General features: G+C 38.2%; 1 protein-coding gene across 3 annotated transcripts in view; it reads right to left on the reverse strand.

Annotated features, from left to right (window-relative positions):
• Positions 1-26,115, reverse strand: part of SLC26A7 (solute carrier family 26 member 7) — a 137,481-nt gene that overhangs the window by 52,952 nt on the left and 58,414 nt on the right. For all 3 annotated transcript variants that reach the window (XM_049854504.1, XM_049854505.1, XM_049854506.1), the window contains 2 exons: positions 18,616-18,780; positions 746-898 (listed from right to left, as the gene is read on the reverse strand). In XM_049854504.1, the coding sequence (XP_049710461.1) occupies positions 746-898; positions 18,616-18,780 (318 nt within the window). The remainder of the gene's footprint in view (positions 1-745; positions 899-18,615; positions 18,781-26,115) is intronic.

Below are 26,115 nucleotides of genomic sequence, written 5' to 3' on the forward strand. Positions count from 1 at the left end.
ATGTTTAACTCAAAAGACCATTAAAAAACCAAAGCCTATTAATGACAAGTTAGTAGACTGTGGTTGTGTTAATATTTCATTTTCAATTTAACTCTTGGTTTAGTCGAGAGTTCCCTTTAGCGGATCTTAAAATTTCAAAAGGATATATATATTTTTTAATGTACTAAGCTTTGAGAGTAAAGTATAATTTATTTCTTTGCCAGAGTCAACAACAACAAAAAAAAAATTGGAGAGCCAGCCCTGGCCAATGAAAACAATGAGTATCATTTCAATATTAGTAAAATTGGATCAGTAACAAAAACGTCAACAAATCTGCCAATCATAAATGGACACTTGTCAACTGATAATATTTTTAGGTATATTACGGTTGTGCCACACAAATAGGATGTGATAGAGCCTTTTATTGTTTTCCAGAAGATCATGGCGGAGATCACCTGAGTCTCACCCATAGAAACATCTCCTTATTTAAAATCTTAAGCTATATGTTTTCTTATTTATGTATGAAATTGTGAGCGTATGAGAAATGCTGTATAAATTGAAACATGTGTGCCTTCTTTTTTTAATTATTGATTCAAAATGTTTCCTGTCCTTACATTAATGTATAGCTACGCAAATTAGCCCTACTTTAATGAGAGACAGGAGTAGCTGTGAGTTGCCGTAGACAATATAGTGAGCATTTGCACATAACCCCAACAACTGGCAAATGGTGCATTGCAGAATGTCTAAATGTTGATTTCATACTTACCAAAACTAAATCGACAGGAAGAACAACTTTAATTTTCCTTTTAAACTGTTCATTCAGCTCCTTAACAAGAACAAGCACCACGATGCTCACCAAGGATAAGAGCAACGCTTCCAGTTGGACAGACTTGATGTTTTCAAAGACATATGCATAAATCTATAGGGAAAATACAAACATAATTCAGGATCATCCACAATATACCAACATCCAAGTCTGGCCCCAAATAAACTCAGCGATGGTTTACAAAACGATTTAAATGACTGCAGGAATGGAGGTCAGTGATGATGAAGAACATATCTACATATTCAACTCCATGTACAAAATTGCTTTGCTCTTAAATTTTCCATCAAACTCAGGGTTTGCACCTTCCTATACAGAGAAAGTACTGGAGAAACTGACTTCTCTGGTTCCTTCCTAGACACTTCAATGGACAGAGATGTTATAACTCATTAGTTTAGTAAATAGTTCCATGCATAATCATCACTAAGAGCAGAAAAGAAACTATAGGCACCCCCACCACTATTCCACAAATGCTGTTGTTGTTGTTAGCTGCTATCTAGTTAGCTTCCAACTCATGGTGATCCCATGCACGAAGGAAGGAAATGTTGCCAGGTTCTGCACCATCTCCGTGACTGGTTGTGGAGAGGACCATTGTGATCCATAGAGTTTTCATTGGCTGATTTTTGGAAGTAGAGTTCCAGGCCTTTCTTCCTACTTTGTCTTAGTCTAGAAGCTCTGCTGAAACCTGTTCGGCATCACAGAAACATGCGGATTTCACTGACAGATGGGTGGTGGGTGTACATGGAGTACGTGGGCCAGAACTGAACCTGGGTCTGTCACGGACTGAACTACGTCCTCCAAAACTGTGTGCATCAATTTGATTGGGCCATGATTCCTGGTACTGGGTGATTTTCCTATCTATTGTAAATCCTGCCTCTATGATGTTAATGAGGGAGGATGGGCAGCAGTTGTGTTAGTGAGTCAGGACTCAATCTACAAGATTGGATTGTGTCTTGAGGCAATCTCTTTTGAGATATAAAAGAGAGAAGTGAGCAGAGAAATAGGGGACCTCCTATCACCAAGAAAGCAGTGCTGGGAGCAGAGTGCATCCTTTGGATCTGGGGTCCCTGCGAGGAAAATCTAGTCCAGGGGAAGACTGATGAGAAGGCCAGCAGTACGAGGAAGCTTTACCCTAGAGCTGATGTCCTGAATTTGGGCTTTTAGCCTACTTTACCATGAGGAAATAAACTTCTGTTTGTTAAAGACATCTACTTGTGGTATTTCTGTTATAGCAGCACTAGATGACTAAGACAGTCTCTCACATGGAAGGTGAAAATTCTACACTGAGCCACCTAAACAAATACACATGCAAACTGTACCCAAAGGAGTTAAGAGTTGGTATTTGACTGACATCATATATGTGACTTAATGTAAAACACAACCATGTTCTCAATCATTCAGTATTTATCAGTTTATTGCCACACACTTTATGTCAAACACTATGCCCAGTGCTAGATCTACAGTGGTGAACAATATAGCTGCACTGCCAGTATTCAGGAATGGTACTTTCAGTCTAGTGGAGGAATTGCTAAGTAAAGCAATAGATTAGTGCAGTATGGTGCTATGGATGTGGAAGGGGCACCTAAAGTATAAGTATCTTAGAGGTGGTGGTGGTCAGGGGAGCCCTCCCCAAAAAAAGATAAATAGAAATTATCCAGGCTATGGATAGAGGGGAGGTGAGGGAAAGGGGTTGGGAAAAATGTTCTGCCTAAAGATGATACTTGTAAAACTTTAAAGCATAGATTATGATGGGAGGTGTGTATGATTTAAAGAAAAATATTGTCAAGAAATCAATGGAATTATCTATCTTGAAAAGTAAGAAAGCCTAGCTGAATGTATATTCACATTGAAGAATTTGCTTGAAACTAGGAAGAAGGTTTTTGCTATTGTTAGTTGCTGTCGAGTTGATTTGGACTCATGGCAGCCCCATATGTGCAAAGTAGAACTGCTCTATAGGGTATTCAAGGCTGTGACATTTCAGAGGAAACCCTGGTGGTGTATTTGTTAAGGGTTCAGCTGCTAACCAAAAGGTCTGCAGTTGAGATTCATTTCAGAAGCAGATCGCCAGGCCTGTCTTCCAAGGCACCTCTAGGTAGTTTCAAACCACCAATTTTTCGGTTAGTAGTCAAGTGTTTAACAATTTGTGCCACCCAGGGACTCTCTAGGAAGAAGATACAATTTATCAGACAGTCAATATTGGTAACTTGGGATAATCCACCTTGGCAGAAAAGAAGGATAAATATATGAGTAATATCAAAGAAAAGGAATAAAATCAAAGCCTTTTCTAAAACTAAAGCCTATATTTATTCAACTGCATGCCAGTAATATTTAGGATACTGTTGATAATTATATAACCATCTGTTCTATCATTAAAAAGATAGGCTAAGACTTTAAAGAACCCTAAATTGAATGCTGTACTAGGTTGAATAGTATCCCCCCAAAATTTGTGTCCACCCAATACCTCAGAATATGAACAAATTTGGAAATGGGCTCTTTGCAGATATAATTAGCTAAAATAATACTGGATTAAGGTGGATCCTAAATCCAATGCTTGGTGTCTTTATAAGAAGGCCATGTAGACACACACATAAACACACACAAGAAGGCATGTGAAGATAGGGGCAGAGATTGGAGATAACGCTGCCCCAATCCAAGGAATGCCAGTAATTACTGGCAGCCACCAGAAGCTAGAATACATACACAGGACAGCTTCTCCCTCAAAGCCCGCAGAGGGATCATGTCCTGCCAATATCTTGATTTTAGACTTCTAGCCCCCAGAAATGTGAGAGAATAAATTTCTGTTCTTTTAAGCCACCCAGTTTGTGGTAATTTGTTATGGCAGCACCAGGCAACTAATGTAAGTGCTACAGGGGAAAAATAATAACTAGCCTAAATTCATTCCTATTTATACATGTACATTTGATATAAAGAAATCCAGTTAGAATTTTGTTGTGGGGAAAATTAACACATTGCTTCTCAAAGTCATACAGAATATTAAATGTACAACAATAACTAAGATAATTTTGAAACACAAAAATTATGATGGGTTTATACCACAAAACATAAAAATATATATATGTGTGTGTATATATATATATATATATATATATACACACACACACAGGCAGTCCCCAGGTTACAAATGTCCAACTTATATACAACCCATAGTTACAAACCAACGCCCATAAAGTGTATTATATTAAAAATTCAAGGGACATAGAATGGTTCATAATAACAAATGGGTGCTACTTTATGACACATATCAAAACATTATTATTACTGTATTATTATGTTAAAGATGTTTTAGTGTATCTGGAAGTGTTTCGTTAATATTTTTAATGCATAGAAAGGTATACTATATACTAGACAAACACTTGACTACCTGACTTTAAATATGAACCGTACTTAACTGTTCTGCCTTACATACACATTCAACTTAAAGACAGATTTAGGAACGGAACTCATTCGTAATCCAGGGACTGCCTGTATATGTATCCAAACCCGTTGCTATTGAGTCGATTCTAACTCATAGCAACCCTATAGGACAGAGTAGAACTGCCCCATAGGATTTTCAAGGAGCGGATGGTGGATTCAAACTGCTGACCTTTTGGTTAGCAGACGAAGCTCGCTATAGCTGTTAACCACTGCACCACCAGGAGTCTTGTATATGTACATGTATATATGTGTGTGTGTATAATAATGTAAAATCAATTGAAACAATATGATACTATGTAGTATAAAGTGTCCACGAAAAAATAGAAACCAAAGAAAGCCAAAAACATAGCAGCTGCATTATAGAAAAGATTATTCAGTATACAATGTTTGGACAAATATTAAGCAAAATAAAATGAATTCTGGGAAAAAAAAAGAGTTAAATGTAAACATTGAAGCCGTAAAAAATGTACACATTAATAAAAAATGGACAGAAAACAGAAATAAATATACAATTAACAAAAAATAAAATTTTGAATGGCCAGCAAACATAAGAACAAAGACCTCAACCACAGCAGTAACTAAAGAAATGTAAATTAAGACAATTAGAAATGATTTTTCTTTTATCACATTACAAATTATTTTTAAATGATAATAATCAGTGTTATAATCAGTTATGACATTTGGGGGAAGCAATGGGAACCCTCCTCTACTGCCCCTATATTCATGCGTTCACATGCTCATATATTGGCACAATTTTTTTTTTTTTTTGGTGATCTGATAAAACTTATCAAACCTCTGAAATGTGCTTATTCTTTGCCTTAGCAACTCCACTTCAAGAAATTAAGCTACGGGTACAACTACGGTCATATGAAAAGGCCTTAATTTGCTTTACAAGGTGAGGAAGATATTCGCTAAAGCGTTGTTTAAAACAGCAAAAGAAACTGAAACACTTCAAAGAGGAAAGTAACAAGGAAACAGGTTGAATTCACTAGGTTACATACACACAATTATAACAGTCTATGGTGGCATAGTGGTTAAGAGCTACGGCTGCTAACCAAAGGGTGGGCAGTTCGAATCAGCCAGGCACTTCTTGGAAACTCTATGGGGCAGTTCTACTCTGTCCTATAGGGTCGCTATGAGTTGGAATCGACTCGACGGCACTGGGTTTGGTTTTGGTGGGTATAACCGTTAAACTGGCTATTTTGGAAAATAAATTCATTGACATGGAAAGGCCTTAGTGTTACAGTGCTAAGTGGGAAAAGCAGATTTCAAATAAATATGTATGGTTTGATACCACATTGTTGGAAAATAAAATGAAATTTCATACTTTCTGTAGATATAACTGGAATGTTAATAGCTCTGAGTAAGGAGATGTTAGTGCTTGTCTAAATATTTCATATCCTCTCATAAAGATGTATCATTTGTGTAATTTCAAAGATTTTATTAACAGACCTACAATACTTATAGGAGTCCTTCTGACAATACTTAAGCCCTTGGTGCTAACCAAAAGGTCAGCAGTTCGAACCCACCACAGGAGAAAAGACCTGGAGATCTACTCCAGTAAAGATTACAGCCTAGGAAACCCTATAAGGCAGCTCTACTCTGTCCTATAGGGTTGCTATGAGTTCGTATTGACTCAAAGGCACACAACAAAATGCTTATCTCTGACATGTCTCTTAACACCTCCTTCTGTAGAAGATGCGGAATCTGCTTTTTACACCTTTATTTTTATTAGTCCACAGCAGATTTCTCAAGTCCAGTTTTAGGTGATAAAACTAGTTTTTATCATACAGGCTATTCAGATAATAGCCCAACATTTTGGTATTGTTTGCCCTTCTCCTTAGCATCTGAAATATAATTTGACTATGACTGAAAACATTAAAAATGACTAAAAGAACTTACAGAGACTATTTGCCTTAGTATTTCTTAAAATTCTGTTTAGTACGTTTTCCTAATCAAAGAATTCAACCCATCTGGTGCAGGGATCGGGATAATATCTGATGTAATATCAAGCTATTTGAATCTCAATTCTATTCTATGTTATCATTAGCACTGTAACTCTTTGAAACAAAGAAAATATACTCAGAGCTCACTTTAATTGGGTAATTACTAAATACAAGGCAGTATTCCAAGAGTTTTAAATGCATTATCCCATTTGATGATTATAATGAGTCTTTGATGTAAGTAATGGTGTTTCTTACATGTACTCAGTTAAAAGTGAAGTCTCACTGGGGGAAACAGTTTAGAATAATCCCAGTAACCCAGAATCTCCTATGGCTACATAGTTAAAACACCTGTTGTATATTAGATACATTAAGGAATAAATTAGGAATCAAATAGCTTTTCATGTTATATTTTCACAGTGTTCTATTTTATTCCATACTACTGGGGGGAAAGTTAGGTACTACAGTATCATAGCTACCTAAGATCCAGATGATATTTTTCTATCTCTCCATGTTTTGGATAGTAATTGTCCATAGCATTCCTTCCGCAAATGAACAGATTCCATTTTCCATAGTTACTCCTCACTCAGAGCCCAGGACAAAACCCCAAAATGCTCTCAGTGAGATACACTCTACAAGGGATGGGGCAAAGAGGAAATCGAGAAAATTTTATCCAAATATATGGCTTTCTGTTGGTTTATCAAGACCCAAGGATAAAATAGAGGATATTATTCAGATGATTTGACGAAAACAAGCTAAACATCCTGATAATTTAAACCATTTAGAGGATTATTCCTTCTGTCCCCCACCCCCAGCCCATGACACTGAAAGTATGCTATGACTTTCTTGCCTCCACAAGAAAGGGAGGAAACATGCAAAACCCTTAAGCCATACCAAATTTGCTGTCATGTGCATTTCAAGAACATGTGTTTGTAGTAATAAAAATGACCACCCCAGAATGAAAGGAATGAGAAACCCCCCTGTGGTTTATTGTCTGTCTGGATTAAACTATAACTTGTAGAGCGAAGCATGTCTCACAAGATGCTCGAGAAGAACATGAGGGGTGGGCAGAGGCTCATTACAACCAGCATCAGAACACAATAGAAAAGCAGGCTGTGAGGAGTGTGGCTCTAACGACTGTCATGTGGACCCATGTAGACAAGTCACAGCAGACCGGAAGAGATGGATGGCATATGGAGACCCAAATAGGGCAGATAAAGGGATAGACACACATACATATTCACATTTGCTCATTTAATATAGGTCCAGACATTCTAGGTAACATTAAATTTCCCATTTCTGGCATAAATCCTGTCGTCTGAGTGTGCTGTCACACACTGGAGATTCCAGTAGATAAAAAATCCTATTGGGGAGGATCATTTGCTTCCCAGATCTCAGAGAAGCAAAAATAATGTTTATATGTATATGGATAAGTTTTTTTTTATCAGAATCTACAAATCTATTTAATAAAACAGGAGTTTAGCTCATTTTGATACCAAAATATTAGTTCTTTAAATTGACCGTTTAAATTAAAATTTGACATAAAACATAAAATATTTGTGTGCATACACAAACCCATTTTGAGATGTTTCAAAGAATAAAATATTCAGTGTATATATCTTATTCCCTATTCTGTTTTTTAGAGCATAAGCTTTTCTGAAACACCTAACGGATTTTACACACACACACACACAATTTATTTAATGGATTTTTATTTGGTCATCTGTATAACCTGATTTTTCTTTTCATTGATGAATTCCTAGATCAGGTTCTGGCAGACAGTATGTATTCAATAAACATTGTTAAATAAATGAATGAATGAATACTCTGGTCTAACATGGTAATGAATACTCTGGGCTAACAATAAATCATAAATAGGGGTAGCTTTTACATTGGATAAGCAGTGCAACAAGGAGAGGAAAGAACCAGAGTCTTCCTTTCTCAATACCAAGATAGTCTATATCATAAATTTGGGGGGATTTGTAATTATCATGTATTTATACATTCAACATGTTTATTAAAATTCTAGTATGTGCAAGGCATTGAGCTAAATATTAAGGTAATACTACAGTAAAATTTTAAATAATCCATCTTTGATATAATTAATCCAATCCAAATAATTAGGTTCTTAATTACTCTACTTTTATAAAACTGAAGGAAAACCCAAGGCTGAAAAAGTTTGCAGTTAATATTCAGTTAGGAAAAAACTAAGCAAATACATGACCCCCAAGGCCTGCATGGGGATCATATCTATTCAACAGTTTCTCATTGTACAACTGGCCCTGAACCCCGAGGCAAGAATAAAAATCTAAAGTGTGTTCACTCTTGAACTTCGTGAGACACATAAAAAGAACTCGAATGTTTAGAAAATATTAACTAGTGTTACAAACTAAATGAATTTTCTGCTCAGTCCTCAATTAACCAGAGAATTCTATCAATTGAAATATCCTTTCCCCTAGCATGCTGGTTGGTCTAGGTTTTGCTGTGACAAAATCTATCTGAAAGAAAAAATGATTTTACCATTTTAAGGGTATTAGTGTATCCTTGATGATAATTGTTCAGTAGCAACGATGAGCATATATTTGAACTATCTGTAAAGGGACCACAATGAACATTCTAATAGGTATTTCTGTACCAAGAAGAACATGTGGACCCTTTAACATCACTATTTACCATTCCTGTACTATCTTTTTATTCAGGATCTGTCATAAATAGGTTTGTGTTTCACTTGAGAAACAGCGGAACGATAGCCCTATCAGCAAGCTCTAATAAATCTATCAGCACTCTACAATAGGTATAAACTACTAATGAGGCCTTATCAGCACCTTGAATGTGGACCCCTGACCTCCAGAAATGTAAGAATAAATTCCTGTTGTTTTAAGCCACCAGGTTCGTGGTAATTTGTTACAGCAGTCACAGGAAAACTAATACAGTTACCAAATCAAATATTTCTTACTTATGGGAATAAACTCAAAGAGGGAAAAGGGGACTTGAGATTTCACCCTCTGAATTACATGTACCATAGAAAATCCCCTCCTTTTCAAGTTAACCAGGATAGAAGTATTTTTAAGCAGAATAACACTAAACAGAAAGTTTTACTATCCATTAAGAGAGAACGCCAACTAACTGAGCCTCTATCATAGATAAGTAGGCATGGTGGGTAGCCGTGGTAAAGATTTCACCCCAAGTGCCTGTCTTAGTTATCTACTGCTGCTGTAGCAGAAATACCACAAGTAAATGGCTTCAACAAAGGGAAATTTATTCTCTCACAGTCTTGTAGGCTAGAAGTCCAAATTCAGGGTGCTGGCTCCAAGGAAAGGCTTTCTCTCTCTGTCAGCTCTGAAGGAAGGTCCTTGCCATCAATCTTCCCTCATTGAGGAGCTTCTGAGCACAGGGACCCCAGGTCTAAAGGACACACTACTCTCCTAGCTCTTTTTTCTTCATGGTATGAGGTCCCCATGTCTCTCTGGTCACTTCTCTCTTTTATATCTCAAAAGAGATTGACTAAAGACACAACCTAATCTTGTAGATTGAGTCTTGCCTCATTAACACAACTGCTGTTAATCCCACCTCATTAACATCATAGAGGTAGGATTTACTATACATAGGAAAATCACATCAGATGACAAAACAGTGGACAATCACACGACCCTGGGAATCATGGACAAGCCAAGTTGATACACATCTTTGAGAGGGACACATTTCAATTCTTAACAGTACCTAACCAGGGCAAGATTTTAGAAGAGACTTGTTTGAGTTTGAAAAGACCTTAGAAATCAACCAGTTCTGCACTATAATTTTATAGATGTAGAAACCAATGCTGCAAAGGCTAGTGAATTGCCCTAGGTGATTTGTCTTATGAGTCAGAGAGTCAGGACTGGACACAGGTCTCCTGAACCCTAGACCAACACTTTTACCTTTTTACCAAAGCCTCTCTCACTGTTCTTTTCTTTTAGTCCAGTGAATAACATTTTGAAGATGGCCTGCTGCTTCCTTTTTCCTCAGGATGTGGTAGGGAGATGTCAGCCTTTGAACTGGAGACTACCATGGAGTATGGAGTCTCGGGTTAGGATTGTTAGTGGTGGGATTTGATGACACTTTGCTGCATGTCACGAATAGCAGCTCTTCCAAACCAGTGGCCTTGTCGGGCCTTCAACACTGGCAGCAGAATCATGTTAGTACAAAGGAAGCAATAACACTTTCCCACCTGAGTCTAAAAGCTGTGAGTACAGGGACCATGACTGCTTCTCTTAATATACACATATTTGGTGAAAGTCTACTTATATCTATATACTGAATTCACCCAAATTCCTTCTCTCTACTCTGCACTTGGAGAAATTTTCATATTTTCTGTATCACAAGCCTTTAGGGAGAAGACAGTTGAGGGTAAAAACAATGGAGAGACTTTAAACTTCATCACTCTCAAGAAGAATGTGAGAGCTAATATTCCCAGGCACTATATTTTTCTTTTTTTATACTAGCCATCTTATTTGCAGTGACTCATTTAAAATCTCAGTACAAGGTGAGCATTATTATTGCCATTTAGCATATGAGAAAAATAAGGTTCAGAGAGATTAGGCAAATTGCTTAAAACCAAAACACCAAACCAGTTGCCATCAAGTAGATTCCAGCTCATGGCAACCCCATTTGCTTCCGAGTAGAACTGTTTTAAAGGCTGTAACCTTTTGGAAGAAAATCTCCAGGCCCTTCTTCCAAGGCACCTCTGGGTGAGTCTGAATTGTCACCCTTTCATTTAGCAGTCAAGTCCTTAACTCACTGCGCCACCCAGGGACCCCCAAACTGCTTAAAGCTCACTAAGACTAAAGCAGTGGAGCTGGGCGGCAGTGCTTGGTTTGTCTCATCGTAAAACCCATGTCTTCCCTGTTAACGTCTATAAAACACAAGTAAGGTCTGATCTCATAGCCAAACCTCAGGAGTTAATGGAATACAGTTACAGAATTTCTGAAATTCCACTGGGAAGTCTCTTAAGACCGAAACTATTCTCTCTGTCCCTCCAACATGCCAAGCTTGTATTTGCCTTAGGGGCTTTGCACTTACTGTTTCCTATCCCAAGAACACTCTTAACCCATGGCTGGGTCTCTTTCCACGGCTGGGTCTCTTTCATCATTCTGGTCTCCACTCAAAGGTCTGTTCTCAGAACAGTCTTTGTGACCATCTCATCCAAACAGACCCACGCCCTTCACTCTATTCCATTATCCGCCTCACTCACAGCATCCTGTTTCCTTCATTAACGCTCTCTGAGACTATCTTGTTCACCACTGTTTGTCTAACTTCTCCTGCCCTATTCCACATTCCTCCTCAGTACTTTCATAAAACCCCATGGGAACAGGGGTATTGTTTCTCAAGTGCATTCTCAGTGACCGTTAGGCGGTCAATAAATATTTGAGCAAATCTATTTCAGTGGCTCTTTCATCAAGGGTGCCTCATACTCAACCTGCTAGAGATTCTGAAACAGCAAGGCTAGAAGCAGACTTAGCCATGTGTAAATTGTAAATGCTCACAGATTATTCTGTTGAACACTTCAGGGTTTGAAGCTTCATATTCAGTCCAACTCTCCCACTCTGCAGGTAAGGAAACCAAAGTCAGCTCTCAGCCCAAGCCTTTGCTCTTTGAAGCAGCTAAAGCCTGTACACAAGAGCCACTTTGCCCAGGTGTGCTCTTTCCCCAGCCCCAACTTGCTTTCCACTTGATTGTATTTGAACCCCACCTCTGAGCAGATCTAAAGTACTGATCAGGGATCTATAACGCCATCTCTGAACCTCCCCAAATTGATGTTGCTACTCTCTGTTTGTAAGAGTTTGATGTCTCCTATAAACTTTGCCTTTGCCTAACCAAAAAACCAAACCAAACCCGTAGCTGTGAAGCTGATTCTGACTCATGTCTTCGCCTACATATCATTAAATCATTAAACATTTTAGAATGAGTATCATTAAGATCAAGTTCTCCAATTCCCTCTTCTTCTTAAAACAGTACACACCGTGGAAAAAACAAGAAAAATGTTAAGCTGAATCTTGACTTAAGGCTGCATTCTCATTAGCACGCACACAAAAAAAGGAAGAAAAATCCAACATTCCATCCATTTTTACATCATTATTTCCAAATTTCTGATCAATAAATGCATCCCATACTGGGAATAAATCCATGTGTTATTGCTTCAAGGGATAAATTAAGTCTCAGATTAAAATGTGATGTAGGAGAAGCATGGTATGTTAAACAGCCAGAGACAACATGGGTACATGATACTCTTTTGGACCAAAGGCACAACCAAGTGTGCCAAGGCCCCAGTGGCATCCAGCCATCCCTTGTTTAGAAAAATAAGTTTAATTTGAATTACTTGAACACTGGATTTTGTGGTGATGCATTTTTCAGTGGGGGATGGAGAGTGCTTAGCCCAAGACGGTTGAGTTGCAAAAATATTTGCCCTCTGATTTAGATTTTTAAAGGAACCTTTGTTACAGATTTCCATAGAATTGTTCCGTATCCAAATTAAACCTGCCACATTTTCTATCCTTGGCATCACTGATTGAATCAAGCTGCAGATGGATACCCCTTTTCTTTCCCCTTCAACTAACTTTTTCTGTCCATTTTTCAGGGTATATTGAACATCCCTGCAATTCCCAATAGAACTGTCACATAACTGCAGAGAAAATGTGGGCTTTCACAAACCACCAAAGCATGTTCTTGATTCAGGAATCCCAGAGGCCCTATGTTTTCAAAGTAGATTTGTTCTCCACATATAAACTTCATTTGTACATATTTAACTGTGATCTCATTCCCTGTAAAAGAAAACATTTCATTGGCTCCAATTTCCTTCTGACATTTCTCTACCACTTTATTAACATCCTTGATTATTGCTTTGCAGCCTGGAGGGGTATCTAAACTGGGAAAGTGCTTCACTTATACTTCAGGCATAGGGGTGGGAATGAAACTGTTTTCCTGCTCCAAAATTCTTCATTTTTAAAGAAGGAAATAAAAACTTCCAAGAAGGGTAGTTGACTAGACTGCCAAGCTTGCCTTTTGCTCTTGGGTTTAATGTATGGAATTGTACATAATTATTTAGAACAGTATCTATATAAAGCTATGCCAGTGAAACCAGCTTTGACAAATTTATCATAGGCTGCTACAGGCTGAGACACTGGCACCATCTCAAAGAAATCCACATGTGCTAATACAAACTAGGAATTTTTGTGATTTTTATTGTGCCTTTTGGGAAAAAACATCCTTTCTAATGAAATGATACTTCATCATTTCTCAATTTAAAAAAAATGCTTTTTTTTTTTTTTAACTCGACAGGAAGTATTTAACTTTTCCGTCTTAATCTGTGTGAGGAACCAAGCTGTCAATTATTTGAATCTTAAAGAAGGCAAGAACAGAACAATTTAACTGGTGAGTCAGGGTCCCAAGACAAAAGTGGTCTTCATAACACAATTGCTTTTGCTTATTTTTAAATATATTGCAGCCCTGTTTATACTTTATTAGATGTACTTATAACTGGGGGGGGGGGGAGTTAAATAGATGGAAATATTTTTTAATAAAAATAAACTAAAAAATATAACATTTCCACATTTCTGATGACTCATTAATTAAGCAGATGGATTTACTTTTTAAGTTCTATAAATTTTCAAGTGATTTTTACTGACAAGTTGTAAAAAGAGATACAACTTTGCTTCATTATTTAGTTTTGTATATCTGATTAAGAATCCTCTATAGACAGAAAGGAAACCCTGGTGGCATAGTGATCAAGTGCTACAGCTGCTAACCAAAAGGCTGACAGTTTGAATCCACCAGGCCTTTCCTGGAAACTCTAGGGGACAGTTCTTCTCTGTCCTATAGGGTTGCTTTGAGTTGTAATTGACCCAATAGCAATGGGTTTTGGATAGACAAAAAGCATTAGTATCTATTACTTAAGTAAAACCCATTGTCACTGAGTCAATTCTGACTCATAGCGACCCTATAGGACAGAGTAGAACTGCCCCATAGGATTTCCAAGGAGCAGCTGGTACACTCAAACTGACAACATTTGGGTTAGCAGCTGAGATGTTAACCACTGTGCCACCAGGGCTCTAATTTTTACTTAAGTAGCACATTTTAAAATCTATAATTCGGTATATCTAAGAATTCATTACTAGTAAGAAGAAAGATAATGGCTTCCATTTAATGAATACCTACTATGTTCCCAGCATCTCATTTTGTGAATGGCTAACAGGTGTTATTACCACCAATTTACAAAACAAGCAACTGGAAGTCAGTCATTTGCTCAAGGTCAAGGCTAAAGCTAAGATTTGAATCCCAACCTTTCTGATTCTAAAATTCTTTCCCCTATTTTTCTTGCTTCCCTTTAAGGAAAAAGGACAGATTAATTAATATCTACATGATTATGTTTGTTTGTTTTTTAAAACCAGTTGCCCTCAAGTTGATTCCAACTCTTGGCCACCCTATGTGAGTCAGAGTAGACTGTGCTCCATAGGATTTTCAATGGCTGATATTTCAAAAGCAGATCACCAGGCCTTTCTTCTGAGGAATCTCTAGGTGGACTCAAACCTCCAAACTTTCAGTTAGTAGCTGAGCTCATTAACAATTTGTACCACCCAGGGACTACACCATGATTCTATGGGCCCTGATAAAAACACCAGAAATAGAAGTTAACTCAAAAAAAAAAAAAAAAATCTGTAAATATAAATATAAAACTAAAAGAAAAATGGAGCACTAGTAGCACAGTAGTTAAAAGACAAAAGGTCGGCAGTTCATATCTACCAGCCGCTCCTTGGAAACCCTATGGAAGTAGTTCTACTCTGTTCTATAGGGTCATTATGAGTCAGAATTAATTCAATGGCAACAGGTTTGGTTTTTGGTTTTATATCCAACTCTTCCCAGGGAAACAGGAGAGTCAAGACAGTATTCCGGAGGGTTCCTTTGCATACGTGAACCCCAGGAATTCTGGGAGGGTGCTCCAAAAACCAGAGGAAAGCCTGGTAGGGCTTGACACTTCTGAGAGAACCCCTCTCCTGAGAAAGCTGGTTAACTGCATTCAACTAGAAGAGAACAGAGCAGCCTAATCACTCTAAGCTTGTTGGCACTGGTAGGCATGGGCTCTACATAGCAGATGCAGAGAAGGAAAAAGTATTATACCATGTTTAGGGGAGATTCCTCTGGCCAAGCCCACTGGTGGTTTGTTCTATAATTTGAGGAGTCATAGCTGGACACATACAGTTTCCTGTATCTGATTCAAATTGTTCCCTAAAATCGTTCCACTAATGCAAGAACTGAGTGGAGATTTTAGCTATTTGCAGTAGAGAATTGTATTCTTAGTAGCACAGAATCAGGCATGCCCCAATAAGAAGACGCTGTGGAAACAATTATAGCAGCAAAAGGAAGAGAAGCCAAGCTATAGTCACCTAAGAACAGGGTCAAGGCAGAAGGCTGTTATCTCTTAAAGTGAACACTAAGGGTTGCTAAAACCTGTTGCCTTCGAGTCAATTCCAACTCATAGTGACCCTATAGGACAGAGTGGAACTGGCCCACAGGGTTTTCAAGGAGCAGCTGGTGGATTGGAGTGGCTGGTGAATTTGAACTGCCAACATTTCAGTTAGCAGCCTTAGATATTAACCAATGTGCCACCAGGGCTTGCCACTACCAAAATTAATTAATGTACATTTTGATTGGCTGACCTAAATTCTGTTGATAAAAGTGGGTGATCCACCTGAGACTATTAGGAGCGGTGACTGGGTCATGCACAGGGGCATGATGTAGATGCTAATTTATGTACCAAGGAATATTCATAATATGTTCTTTACCTCCCATCAGCCTGAGCAGCTTTCAAAACGGATCTATCAGTGGCTGAAAGCTCTTAAACAGGGAGCATAGGCAAAGAATGAAAAATCCCAAGAATGTGTTAATTTACTCTCCTGTAGGTCTTTGACCTGATGACCAAGGCTAATGCCTCCAGCTCTGCTCCTTCACATACCAGAGAAATGATCCAGGGGCAAATTCAGATTTCCATTATAGGGTCGCTATGAGTCGGAATCGACTCGACGGCACTGGGTTTGTTTTTTTTTGATTTATTATTATCATCGTCAGATTATCTAAGGCCTGGTGGCACAGTGGCTGAAGCTTTCAGTTGCTAATGGGAAGGTTGGTGGCTCAAGCCTACCAGCTGCTCTGTAGGAGAAAGATGTGGCAGTCTGTTTCCATAAATATTTACAGCCTTGGAAACCCTATAGGGCAGTTCTACTCTGTCTTATAGGGTTTCTATGAGTCAGAATCAACTCAACGGTGATGGGTTTGGTTTGGTTTTAATGGCAACAGCACCAAAGCAGACTTTCCAAATGTTCTAGTGTAACCTATACATGATGCAAATTTATTCCTTAATCTAATGCTCAGATCACCAGAATATTTGAAGTTGCAGCGTCAGCAAAGAACAAAAGCACCTTTTCTACTTTACAGACTAACAGCTCAGAACTCTGTGACACTGAAGAGAAACTTTTCTTCCTTTTTCCTCAACACAAAGCATAGCTTCCACCAACTGAGTAGTATGAATTTAAAACCAACGATCTAAAACTATGTCTATGTTTTTATCTCACACCATTCTAATGTAAGACCTCACAAGGGTCCCTTTATTAAACTCACAGTGCTTGACCTAAGACTGAGATAAAGTAGCTAGCAGTTTACCTCACAAGAACACAAAATGAAGAAAGAAAAAAAAAAGTCCTATACAAAAAGACTTTAACATAGCATTTTATGCATATTGCCAGCAGAGAAACACGCCTGAAAGGCCAAATGTCGGCCCTGCATTAGCCTACCTTGCTTCTAACACAATCAACGAAAGTAGAGACAGTAGTAGTCCAGGGTACCCCAGTTCCCAGCCAAGAGGTCATTAAGGCAGAATCTATCACGTATTTGGTTCAGCCATGTAGACCTTTGGTAACCAAATGTCTTAGCTAATCACTTAACAACTTGAAGCTACCTTGGTCTGCTTTTGTTTGACCCGGAGCTTGGAATTACGTTGCTTCCAAGTCCAGATTCCAGTGTTCTGTTTTGGTTTAAAGCTTCCTTATAATGAATGAATCACTGAGCAGGATATTCATTCATCCTAAATCACAAGAATTCGAAACAAGCTTATAGGTCTGTGCTGCCAATGGCTATCTTTATTAACGACATCATCCAATAATCAGAGAAACACACATTTAACCATATTAAAGTGACGATTTTAAAAAACAGTAATAACCAGAGTTGGAACTGATGAGGTGAGAATATAACATCAACTGACACAATTTTTCAAAGCTGAAATTTGACAAAATTGTTATATATGGACTCAGTAATTCCATTGCTAGGAATTTATCCTAATGAAATAAGCAATGAAGACAATAATAATATGCCTAAAGAAGTTCCCCTACAGGGCCATTTATAATCATAAAATACAAGAAACAATCTCAGTAACAAGGAAGTAGATAAATAAGTTATCATACATCCACATACTGAACTACTATTGAGCTAGTAAGATTCAAGAAGGTTGTTGAAGGATGGAAATACTCTCACTTTTATGTAATATCAACAGCATCAATGTTATTTTTATATAGCATCACACTAAATAAAATGAAGTTGGGTTGCCCTCAAGGAGCTAATTAGTAAGAAAATCATTCTCTTATAAAGCACCAATAGGAGTTCCTAAGAAGAAACTTCAAGAGGAGACCGAGAACAATGGAGTATTGTTAGAATAATATGTTGAAACTGGCCACACATTCCTCTCTCAGGTTAAAACTCAAAACCAAACCCAGTGCTGATGAGCTGATTCTGACTCATAGCAACCCTGCTCCACAGGGTTTCGAAGGCTGTGAATTTTTATGGAAGCAGACTGTCGCATCCTTCTCCCACGGAGTGGTTGGCGGGTTAGAACTGCCAACCTTTTGGTTAGCAACCAAGTGATTTAACCACTGCACCACCAAGCCTCCTTCTCTTAGGTCAGGTTGGCTTTTAATAACTGATTTTCTGCTATTGGAGCTCCAGTCACCAGCTTTGACCAGGTCTCTGACTGGATTCCATACCAGGTTCACTATACTGATAAAACGTGGTAGAGTATTCTGTTGTTAAAATGGGCTGCAATCACAGTAGATGTCTTCCGTTAGTAACTGGAAATATATCTGGCGCACAAAAAAATTCAAGTTATTTTTTTCTAATCATGCCCTGTCTTAAATCATACTCAATTATTCATATAAGGAATTGTTTCCAAAATTAGTAGATATCACTCCGTTAGACTAGTTTCACACCTGAAATCATATTTAAAAATCCTAAAAGATTTTATTTCAATACCAAAATTGCTTTACTATTTAAAAAAAATCTCAGTATTGTAATTAAACAAATTCTACTTTGTAAAACACACACACACAATATATGAACAAAGACATATGGAAAACTCACATAGAAGAATCCAAGTGGTCCGGATATGTATGGCATTTTCATTCCCAAGAGATACTTGACTTGAGAAGTCACGACATGGGTAGCAGCCCCAGTTGTCATCGCACTGATGACAGGCTCTGTAAGCAGGAAGGTGGCACTGCCCAGTTGTAGCACAAACATGGCCAACTAAGGGGACAAAGAAAGAGGTAGAGGATACTTTCAGATGAAACTCATCAAAGCTCCTAGGGGAATTAATATCTGAGCATTTTTCGTTTTCACTTTACACAGACACAGAGAACTGATATGAAACGGGTTTCCTAACTTTATATACACAATACCTTAGGTTTTCTTGAGAATATTACTAGGTTCCAAGACTTTCCAAATAGTATTAGGTATAATAAGTGGTTCATTTAAAATTGTTAGCAAAATTAGTTTTATTATTAATTCTTTTTTTCTATTCACATGTGTTATGAGAAAGGGAAATATACTCAAGTCATTTAATATATGGGGCTCTGCAGAGGAGAAATCAAATTTGCATTATCATATCTGTAACTTGAATTAAAAAAAAAGAAAGAAAGAAACAATTCACTACACCCAGTAGGCTTAAAACCTCAAAATCACTGAGGAAAGAAAGCCAATCCTTCATTTTCTCCCAGGTTCTGAGAAATGAGAACATACTGTTTGATCAGATACACTGTTAACCAGCTCTTCAGCACCAGTATTAAGTATTTACATGTCAGGAGTTACTTGCATATGGGAAAGAGCAAATGACAGAGATAGAGGAAAGAGACATGTCTTAGGAAGCTCAGGAATCAGTAGAAAAATCATTTTCCATGAACATTCCCTCACTGCTCCTAGCATTACCCTTCATTCCCAAACCATTTCATGCCCAGACAAAATCATTAACTCCTGAGTAGAAGCTGTGCATTGAGCCCTGCTGGGCAAAAGGCAAAAAGAAAAACCAAAAATCTTTTCATCACTCACGTCTTTCCATTGATAAGTAGACAGTTTTAGAAGATGACCCACTCTTTTACTTAGTACTGCTGTGTGAACTTGGTCATGGAAACTATAAAAAGTAAATGTTACTCTTTTAAAAGTAACTTTAAATTACAATCATGAGTATCCACACTGGAAAAAGGAAAATAAAGTAGGTTGTGCTGACATAGCTTGCTGACATAGCCTCTCGGTATGTTAATTATAATATTTACGTCAGGTTTTAAAATTTTTGCTGGAAAATAAGATTAACTATTAAAGGAATCGGAGGGAAGAAGAGCAATGAGGTTGTTATCAAAGAGTTCACAGCGATGAAAATAGATGTATAAAAAGTTATCTGTTGCCAGCAGAACATAATTTGTAGAATATACCACTTCCACATTATCATCTTATAACAATGTTCCTTGGACAAAAGCAATAAAGCTCCAAACTTGTATTAGAGTGTATTGGAGTTACCTAGATTCAAATTTGAAAGCCTAGGTTTGAATCCTGGCTCCACCAAGTTCTAGCTTTGTGACTATAGAAGACATATTGAAATTCTCCAAGACTCATCATCATCTACAAGTTGTTAGAGTGATTTTTGTCCTAACTATCTTACAGAGTTGTTGTAAGGTGAATGTGAAGTAGTATATGAAAGAACTTTGAAACCTATGAACTGTGCAGCATGTGTGATGCACCAGGAACACCAGGATGTGTCATATGAATTTTACCCAACCTGGGAAATCAGCCACCAGTTTTGAAAATGAGCAAGGGAGCGTACCACATTCTCCAAATGTAGAAAACTTGGAAGAAATTAGCAGTGCACATCTTAGGCTGGGTTCTCTAGAAAAGCAAAACCAGTGAAGCGTATATATAAATAGGGAGAGACAGAGAGATTTATATCAAGGAAATGGCTCAAGAGTTGTAGAGGCTAGTAAGTCCCAAGTCCATGAGTCAGGCATCAGGCTGGAGACTTCTTCTGACTCACGTAGCTGCAGGGACTGATGAACCCAAGATCAGCAGGTCAGATGTCAGGCTGCTGGCTCACGGACTATGGAGGCTAATAAATCCAAGACCAGCAGGCTGCTGGCTCACAGGTTGTAAAGCCCAATGAATTCCAAGATCAGCAGGCAACACAGCAGGCTGCTGGCTCAAGTCCCAAGAACCAGAGGTTGGATAATGATGAGCCACTTGCAGGATCCAGAGCTAGCAAAAATCAATGAGCTTTGCCAGACTATCCATCCATATTGGAGGTAGGCCACATCCCCGTGGAAACCCCCCTTACAATTGATTGGCTGATCACATCATGGAGGTGATTACATTATATCACAAAATGGAGAATAACTATATCATTACATAACTGCCAAATTACATCATTTCACAACTGCCAAACTACATCATTACATAACTGCCAAACCACTGAGAATTGTGGCCCAACGAAGTTGACACAAGACCTTAACCATCACAGTGCAGAAAGAACTTTATTTGAATTGCTTGCAGTTTACCCAAAAACCAAAACCCAAACCCACTGCCATCGAGTCAATTCTGACTCATAACGACCCTATAGGACAGAGTAGAACTGCCCCATAGAATTTCAAAGGAGCACCTGGTGGATTTGAACTGCCAACCTGTTGGTTAGCAGCCATAGCACTTAACCACTATGCCACCAGGGTTTCCTGCAGTTTACCAGCCACCCTTTATTCAATATGTAGTAAAGAAAATAATATGGGTTGCCAAAGTAGAAATCCAACAATCCGTTACTGCCAACATAGAATGCCAAAGCAGCAGACTTTGCTACTAGCATTTTTTACAAACTATGTGTCAGTTTGTCATGGTAGAAATATTCTGAGAGTATTACACAAGCAGCCAATGGTGTGGATACAAGTGGAACATGCTGATCTTCTTGGTAACCTTTAATTTATAGTCTGTTTTTCATCCTGAGAACACAATCAGTTAATAAAAATACTGAACCTATTTTCCCAAGTATCTCTTTACTTTTGACTTATGACATTAACTCTTACAGGTGATGAGGGTAAAATGAACACCAGGGTTGGATTTCCATTTCAATTAAATGCAGCATACAAGCAATCCAAAGCTTTGACCTTCCTAAGCCTGTTTACGTATATGAAATTTTATGCACACATGGAATGTTGGAAAGTTCTCATCTGCAGGTCAGGTAATATCTCATCTATTTTGAGAATCAAACTAATTTAGGAGGTCTGGTCGCTATGAGTTGGAATTGACACGATGGCGCTGGGTTTGTTTTTTTTTTTGTTTTGTTTAGATCACCATTTTACCTTCTTTTTTTGATTGTTTCCTAAATTCCAGCTCCTACTTAGAGGGGTTAATGATTTGCTGTGCCTGAGAACCAATGTTTACCAAACCTGAACTGGTTTGCCACTTCCAGCTAAACCATTATCCTCAAGTAGCAGCTTCTTTGTCATTTCTACAACTTGAATATTAAAAATGGAAGGGTCCAGAAAAAGTACAAGATATAAAAAGAGTTCAATCATTTCAAGCTGCTGAAAATATAGAAACACAGAAATCAAAAATGATGGAGTATCCTCTTTTAAAAATTATCGACTCAAAATATTATTGTAATATTCTATTTGTACAGTTTTTTATGCTTTAAAAAATTCTCCCAGCATGGTATAAATCTCTAAAATGGAGAGTTCTTGGCTCTGAAAATCAACAAGTCCCTTAAGATCTCATACCTGATACAAACCATTGGGCATGTGAAGCATGATTGCAAACATGGGAGATTTAACTGAGGAGAAATTACTCTCTGCTGGATGACAACATTCTCCATAACCCAAGACAAAGACAGAAACTAAAAAAAGAAAGAAAGAAAATAAATCGAAAAACTTCCCTTTCCCCATCACTGAAATTCCAAAAGTTATTCACACTGAGGTTAGAATCTACCATGCAAAGGCTGATGTACACAGCTTGAGGGTCGCAAGTAATCAAAAAACAAAGTTTTGCAAAAGGGGTACACAGATGTAAGTATGTTTAATGTGAAACTTAAATATATAAAATGGGAGTCCTTCTAGAGTTTTTTGCTTAAAGGACCAGTATTTAAATTTTATACCATTGTTAAGGAATTTTTTTAAGTTAATGACTTAATAAACAACCCACATCATATCCTTTTACTAATAATATGGGTGATAATAACTCTAATCTGGCCAGCCTACTCTCAAAACTTGGCCTTGCAACACTTTATAAGAAACTGTGTTTTGTACAATATATTTCAGCTGTTTGTAGTAATGCTGATGTTCTGGGCTAATGCTGAAAACCTCTGACACACATTAGTAAGGTTCACTAACATGATACTTTTTGGTAATGCTTGTATAAACACCATGTGTTCTATATAAATTGAATGTATTTCAGATTTCATTTTGTTTTTTTCAAGCGGCCTTCAAATACTGAAAAAAGAAGAGCATGCAGAAGAAACAACTATATTACCTAAACGAATAGAACACAGCATATATTTCCTGGTACATGGATTTGCCTAAAATCTGGCTCTTACATTATACCAAATTATTTATTCATCCATTCAATCAGTGTTTATTGAACACCTACTGGAGGCTAAGCACAGGTTACTATCAAATACTAAGGTAAAGATACATTTAATCCTTTAAAAGAGCTTATACAAAGAGTTTAAATGATGATGGGAGGGGTGTTAAACAGAAGCATAAAGGAGAATAAACAGGGCTTAGGAGCAACAACGCCCCAGTTGCAATGAGCACACCTAGATCATGGCTTCTAATACCATTTTCCAACAAAAGGAACCAGAGCTCCTTAGAGAAACAGGTGAGGCTCTACTGGGCAAGAAAAATATCTATGAGCCTGGACGGTTTGTAGTACCAGAAAAGAAGGAAGTGCTCGAAAAAGAAAACACAATGGTGGGTATAAGTCAAATGAATACAGAACAAACTGAAAGCACTCCCAATGGCAAAAGCTGGAACATATTAGCCAAAAAAAAAATAAAGTAGTATTTTGGACAGAACTTTGTCCCCCCAAAAAATATGTGTTGTAAATCCTATCCTCTATGCCTGGGGTTATAATCCCATTTGGGAATGGACCATCTCTGTTATGTAAATGAGACAGAATTAGTGTAGGGTGTATCTTGAGTCAATGTTTTTGATATAAAAGAGAGTAAAAGCAAGCTAGCAAGCAGAGATGGGGAAGAGAGATGTCAAGCAACATGAATATTGCCCTGGAAGAGAAACTCAGAAGAGACAAGGACTTTCCTCCAGAGCCAACAGAGAGAGAAAGCCTTCCCCTAGAACTGGCACCCAGAATTCAGGCTTCTAGCCTCCTGAACTGGGAGAAAATAAATTTCTGTTTCTTAAGGCCACCCACTTGTGATATTTCATTTATAACAACACTAGGCAACTAAGACAGAATTTGGTACTGAGAGTGGGGTGCTGCCCTAATAAACCAAATCAAACCCATTGCTGTCAAGTCAATTCCAACTCATAGCAACCCTATAGGACAGTGTAGAACTGCCTCATAGAGTTCACAAGGAGTGCCTGGTGGATTTGCACTGCTGACCTTTTGGTTAGCAGCCATAGCACTTAACCACTACACCACCAGGGTTTCCGCTGCGCTAATAGATAACCTAAAATGTGGAAGTAATCGGTAGAGGTTGGAAGAGTTTTAAAGTGCCTAACAGTAAAATCCTAGATTGCCTTGCACTGACTATTGTGGAATTATGGGTGTCAATATTATGGGTGAGGGCTCAGAAGGAAGTGAAGAGAAATACAGAGGAAAGTCTCTACCTCTTAGAGAATAATATGGTGCCAGCAAGAATGTTGCTAGAAATGTGGATGTTAAATGTGCTTCTGGTGCAGCTTTAAAAGAAAATGAAGAACAGGTGATTGGACAACGGAAGAAGGGCAAATTTTTTTTTTTTTTTTTTTTGTACACAGTGGCAAAGAACTTGTCTGAATTAAGTTCAAATGTTTGGTGGAAGGTAGAACTTGTAAGTGGTCAACTTGAATAGCTGGCTGAGGAGACTTCTAAGCGAGATCTTAAATGGGCCATGTGGTTTCTCCTTGCCATTTATAGTAAAATGTGAGAGGAAAGAGATGGACCTAAAAATGAACTTTGCAAAATAAAAACAAAACTTAAAGATTTGGAAAATTCTGTTGTGCAAATTAAGAACACGTGTCTTAGAATGTTCACCAAGGATGTGGCTACACAATCTTTTGTTAAAGAGATTAAGCCTGTGACTGATGGATCTAACCAGCTACCATAGTCAAAAACCCTATCAGCTTAGACTGAATGGGACAGAGAAGAATGAAAGGAAAGAATGCTGTCTGCCTCTTGGAATTCTACAGGCAGGAAACAGGCCAAAGGAGCTATGTCTGTTGTCCTCCAAGAAAAGAAAAGGACCATCCTTGGAGCAGCTTAGAGATCAGCAGAACTGTTGGAAGGAACATGGCAAGCAGGGACTTCTCAATTTCACAAGGTGGAACCACGGTCTCTTGGATCTCAAAGGATGGGGGCCACAGCATCATAGGTTTTGAAGAGTCCAATCTTTGCCAGTTCGGTTCCAGAGTATAGGCCTGCTGTTAAGGTGTGCTAGGGTGATGGGGCCACTGCCCAAAGCTGAGAGTGTGGGGCTTCCGTGCACAAGGTACAGAAGGACAGGGCCTGCCAGTGCCAAGGATACAGGCTTGCCACTCAGATGGACAAGGAGAATGGGGCCACCCAAAGCCAAGGGAACAGAGTTTCCATCCCAGGGAGCCTGGAGGGTGGGGCTGAAACTCAAGACCAAGGGGTCTCCACCCAGAATCCAAAGAGCATGGCCAAAACTCAGTGTATGGAGGGCAGGGCCTTTGCTCAGATGGTCTCAGAGAACAGAGGATTATTTTAAGCCTTGAGAGCTAATGTAATGTGTTCTCCTGTTTGGACCTGCTTGGTGCTGGTTTTCTCTTCTTTTCCTTCAATTCCTCCTATTTGTAATGGAAATGTCTACTTTGTACCTGTTCCACCATTGTGCTTTGAAAACAGATAACTTACAGTCTAGATTTCACAGATGAAGACGAATTTTGCCCCAGGATGGAATACACCTAAATTCTCACCCATATTTGATTTAGATAATTCAGAAGATGAGATTTTGAACTTAGAGTTGATTTAAGAGTTTTGGTATGATGTGATGGGGTGGATGCAGGAAGGATATAAATTTGGGGGGACCAAGGGGTTTAATGTTATGGGTTGAAATGTGTTCCCCCAAAATGTGTGTTGTAAATCCTAACCTCTATGCCTGGGGTTGTAATCCCCATTTGGGAATGGATTGTATCTGTTATGTTAATGAGACAGGATTAATGTACATGTATCTTGTGTCAATGTCTTTTGAGATATAAAAAAGAGTAAAAGCTATCAACCAGAAATGGAGGAAGAGAAAAGCTATGCCACATGAAGATTACCCAGGAGCAGAAACTCAGAAGAGACAAGACTTTCCTCCAGCACCAACAGAGAAAGAAAGCCTTACCCTACAGCCGGCACCCTGAATTTGGACTTCTAGCCTCCTGAACTGGAAGA

Source organism: Elephas maximus, chromosome 15, assembly GCF_024166365.1.
Source record: "Elephas maximus indicus isolate mEleMax1 chromosome 15, mEleMax1 primary haplotype, whole genome shotgun sequence".
In the NCBI taxonomy this organism is placed as follows: Eukaryota; Metazoa; Chordata; class Mammalia; order Proboscidea; family Elephantidae; genus Elephas; species Elephas maximus.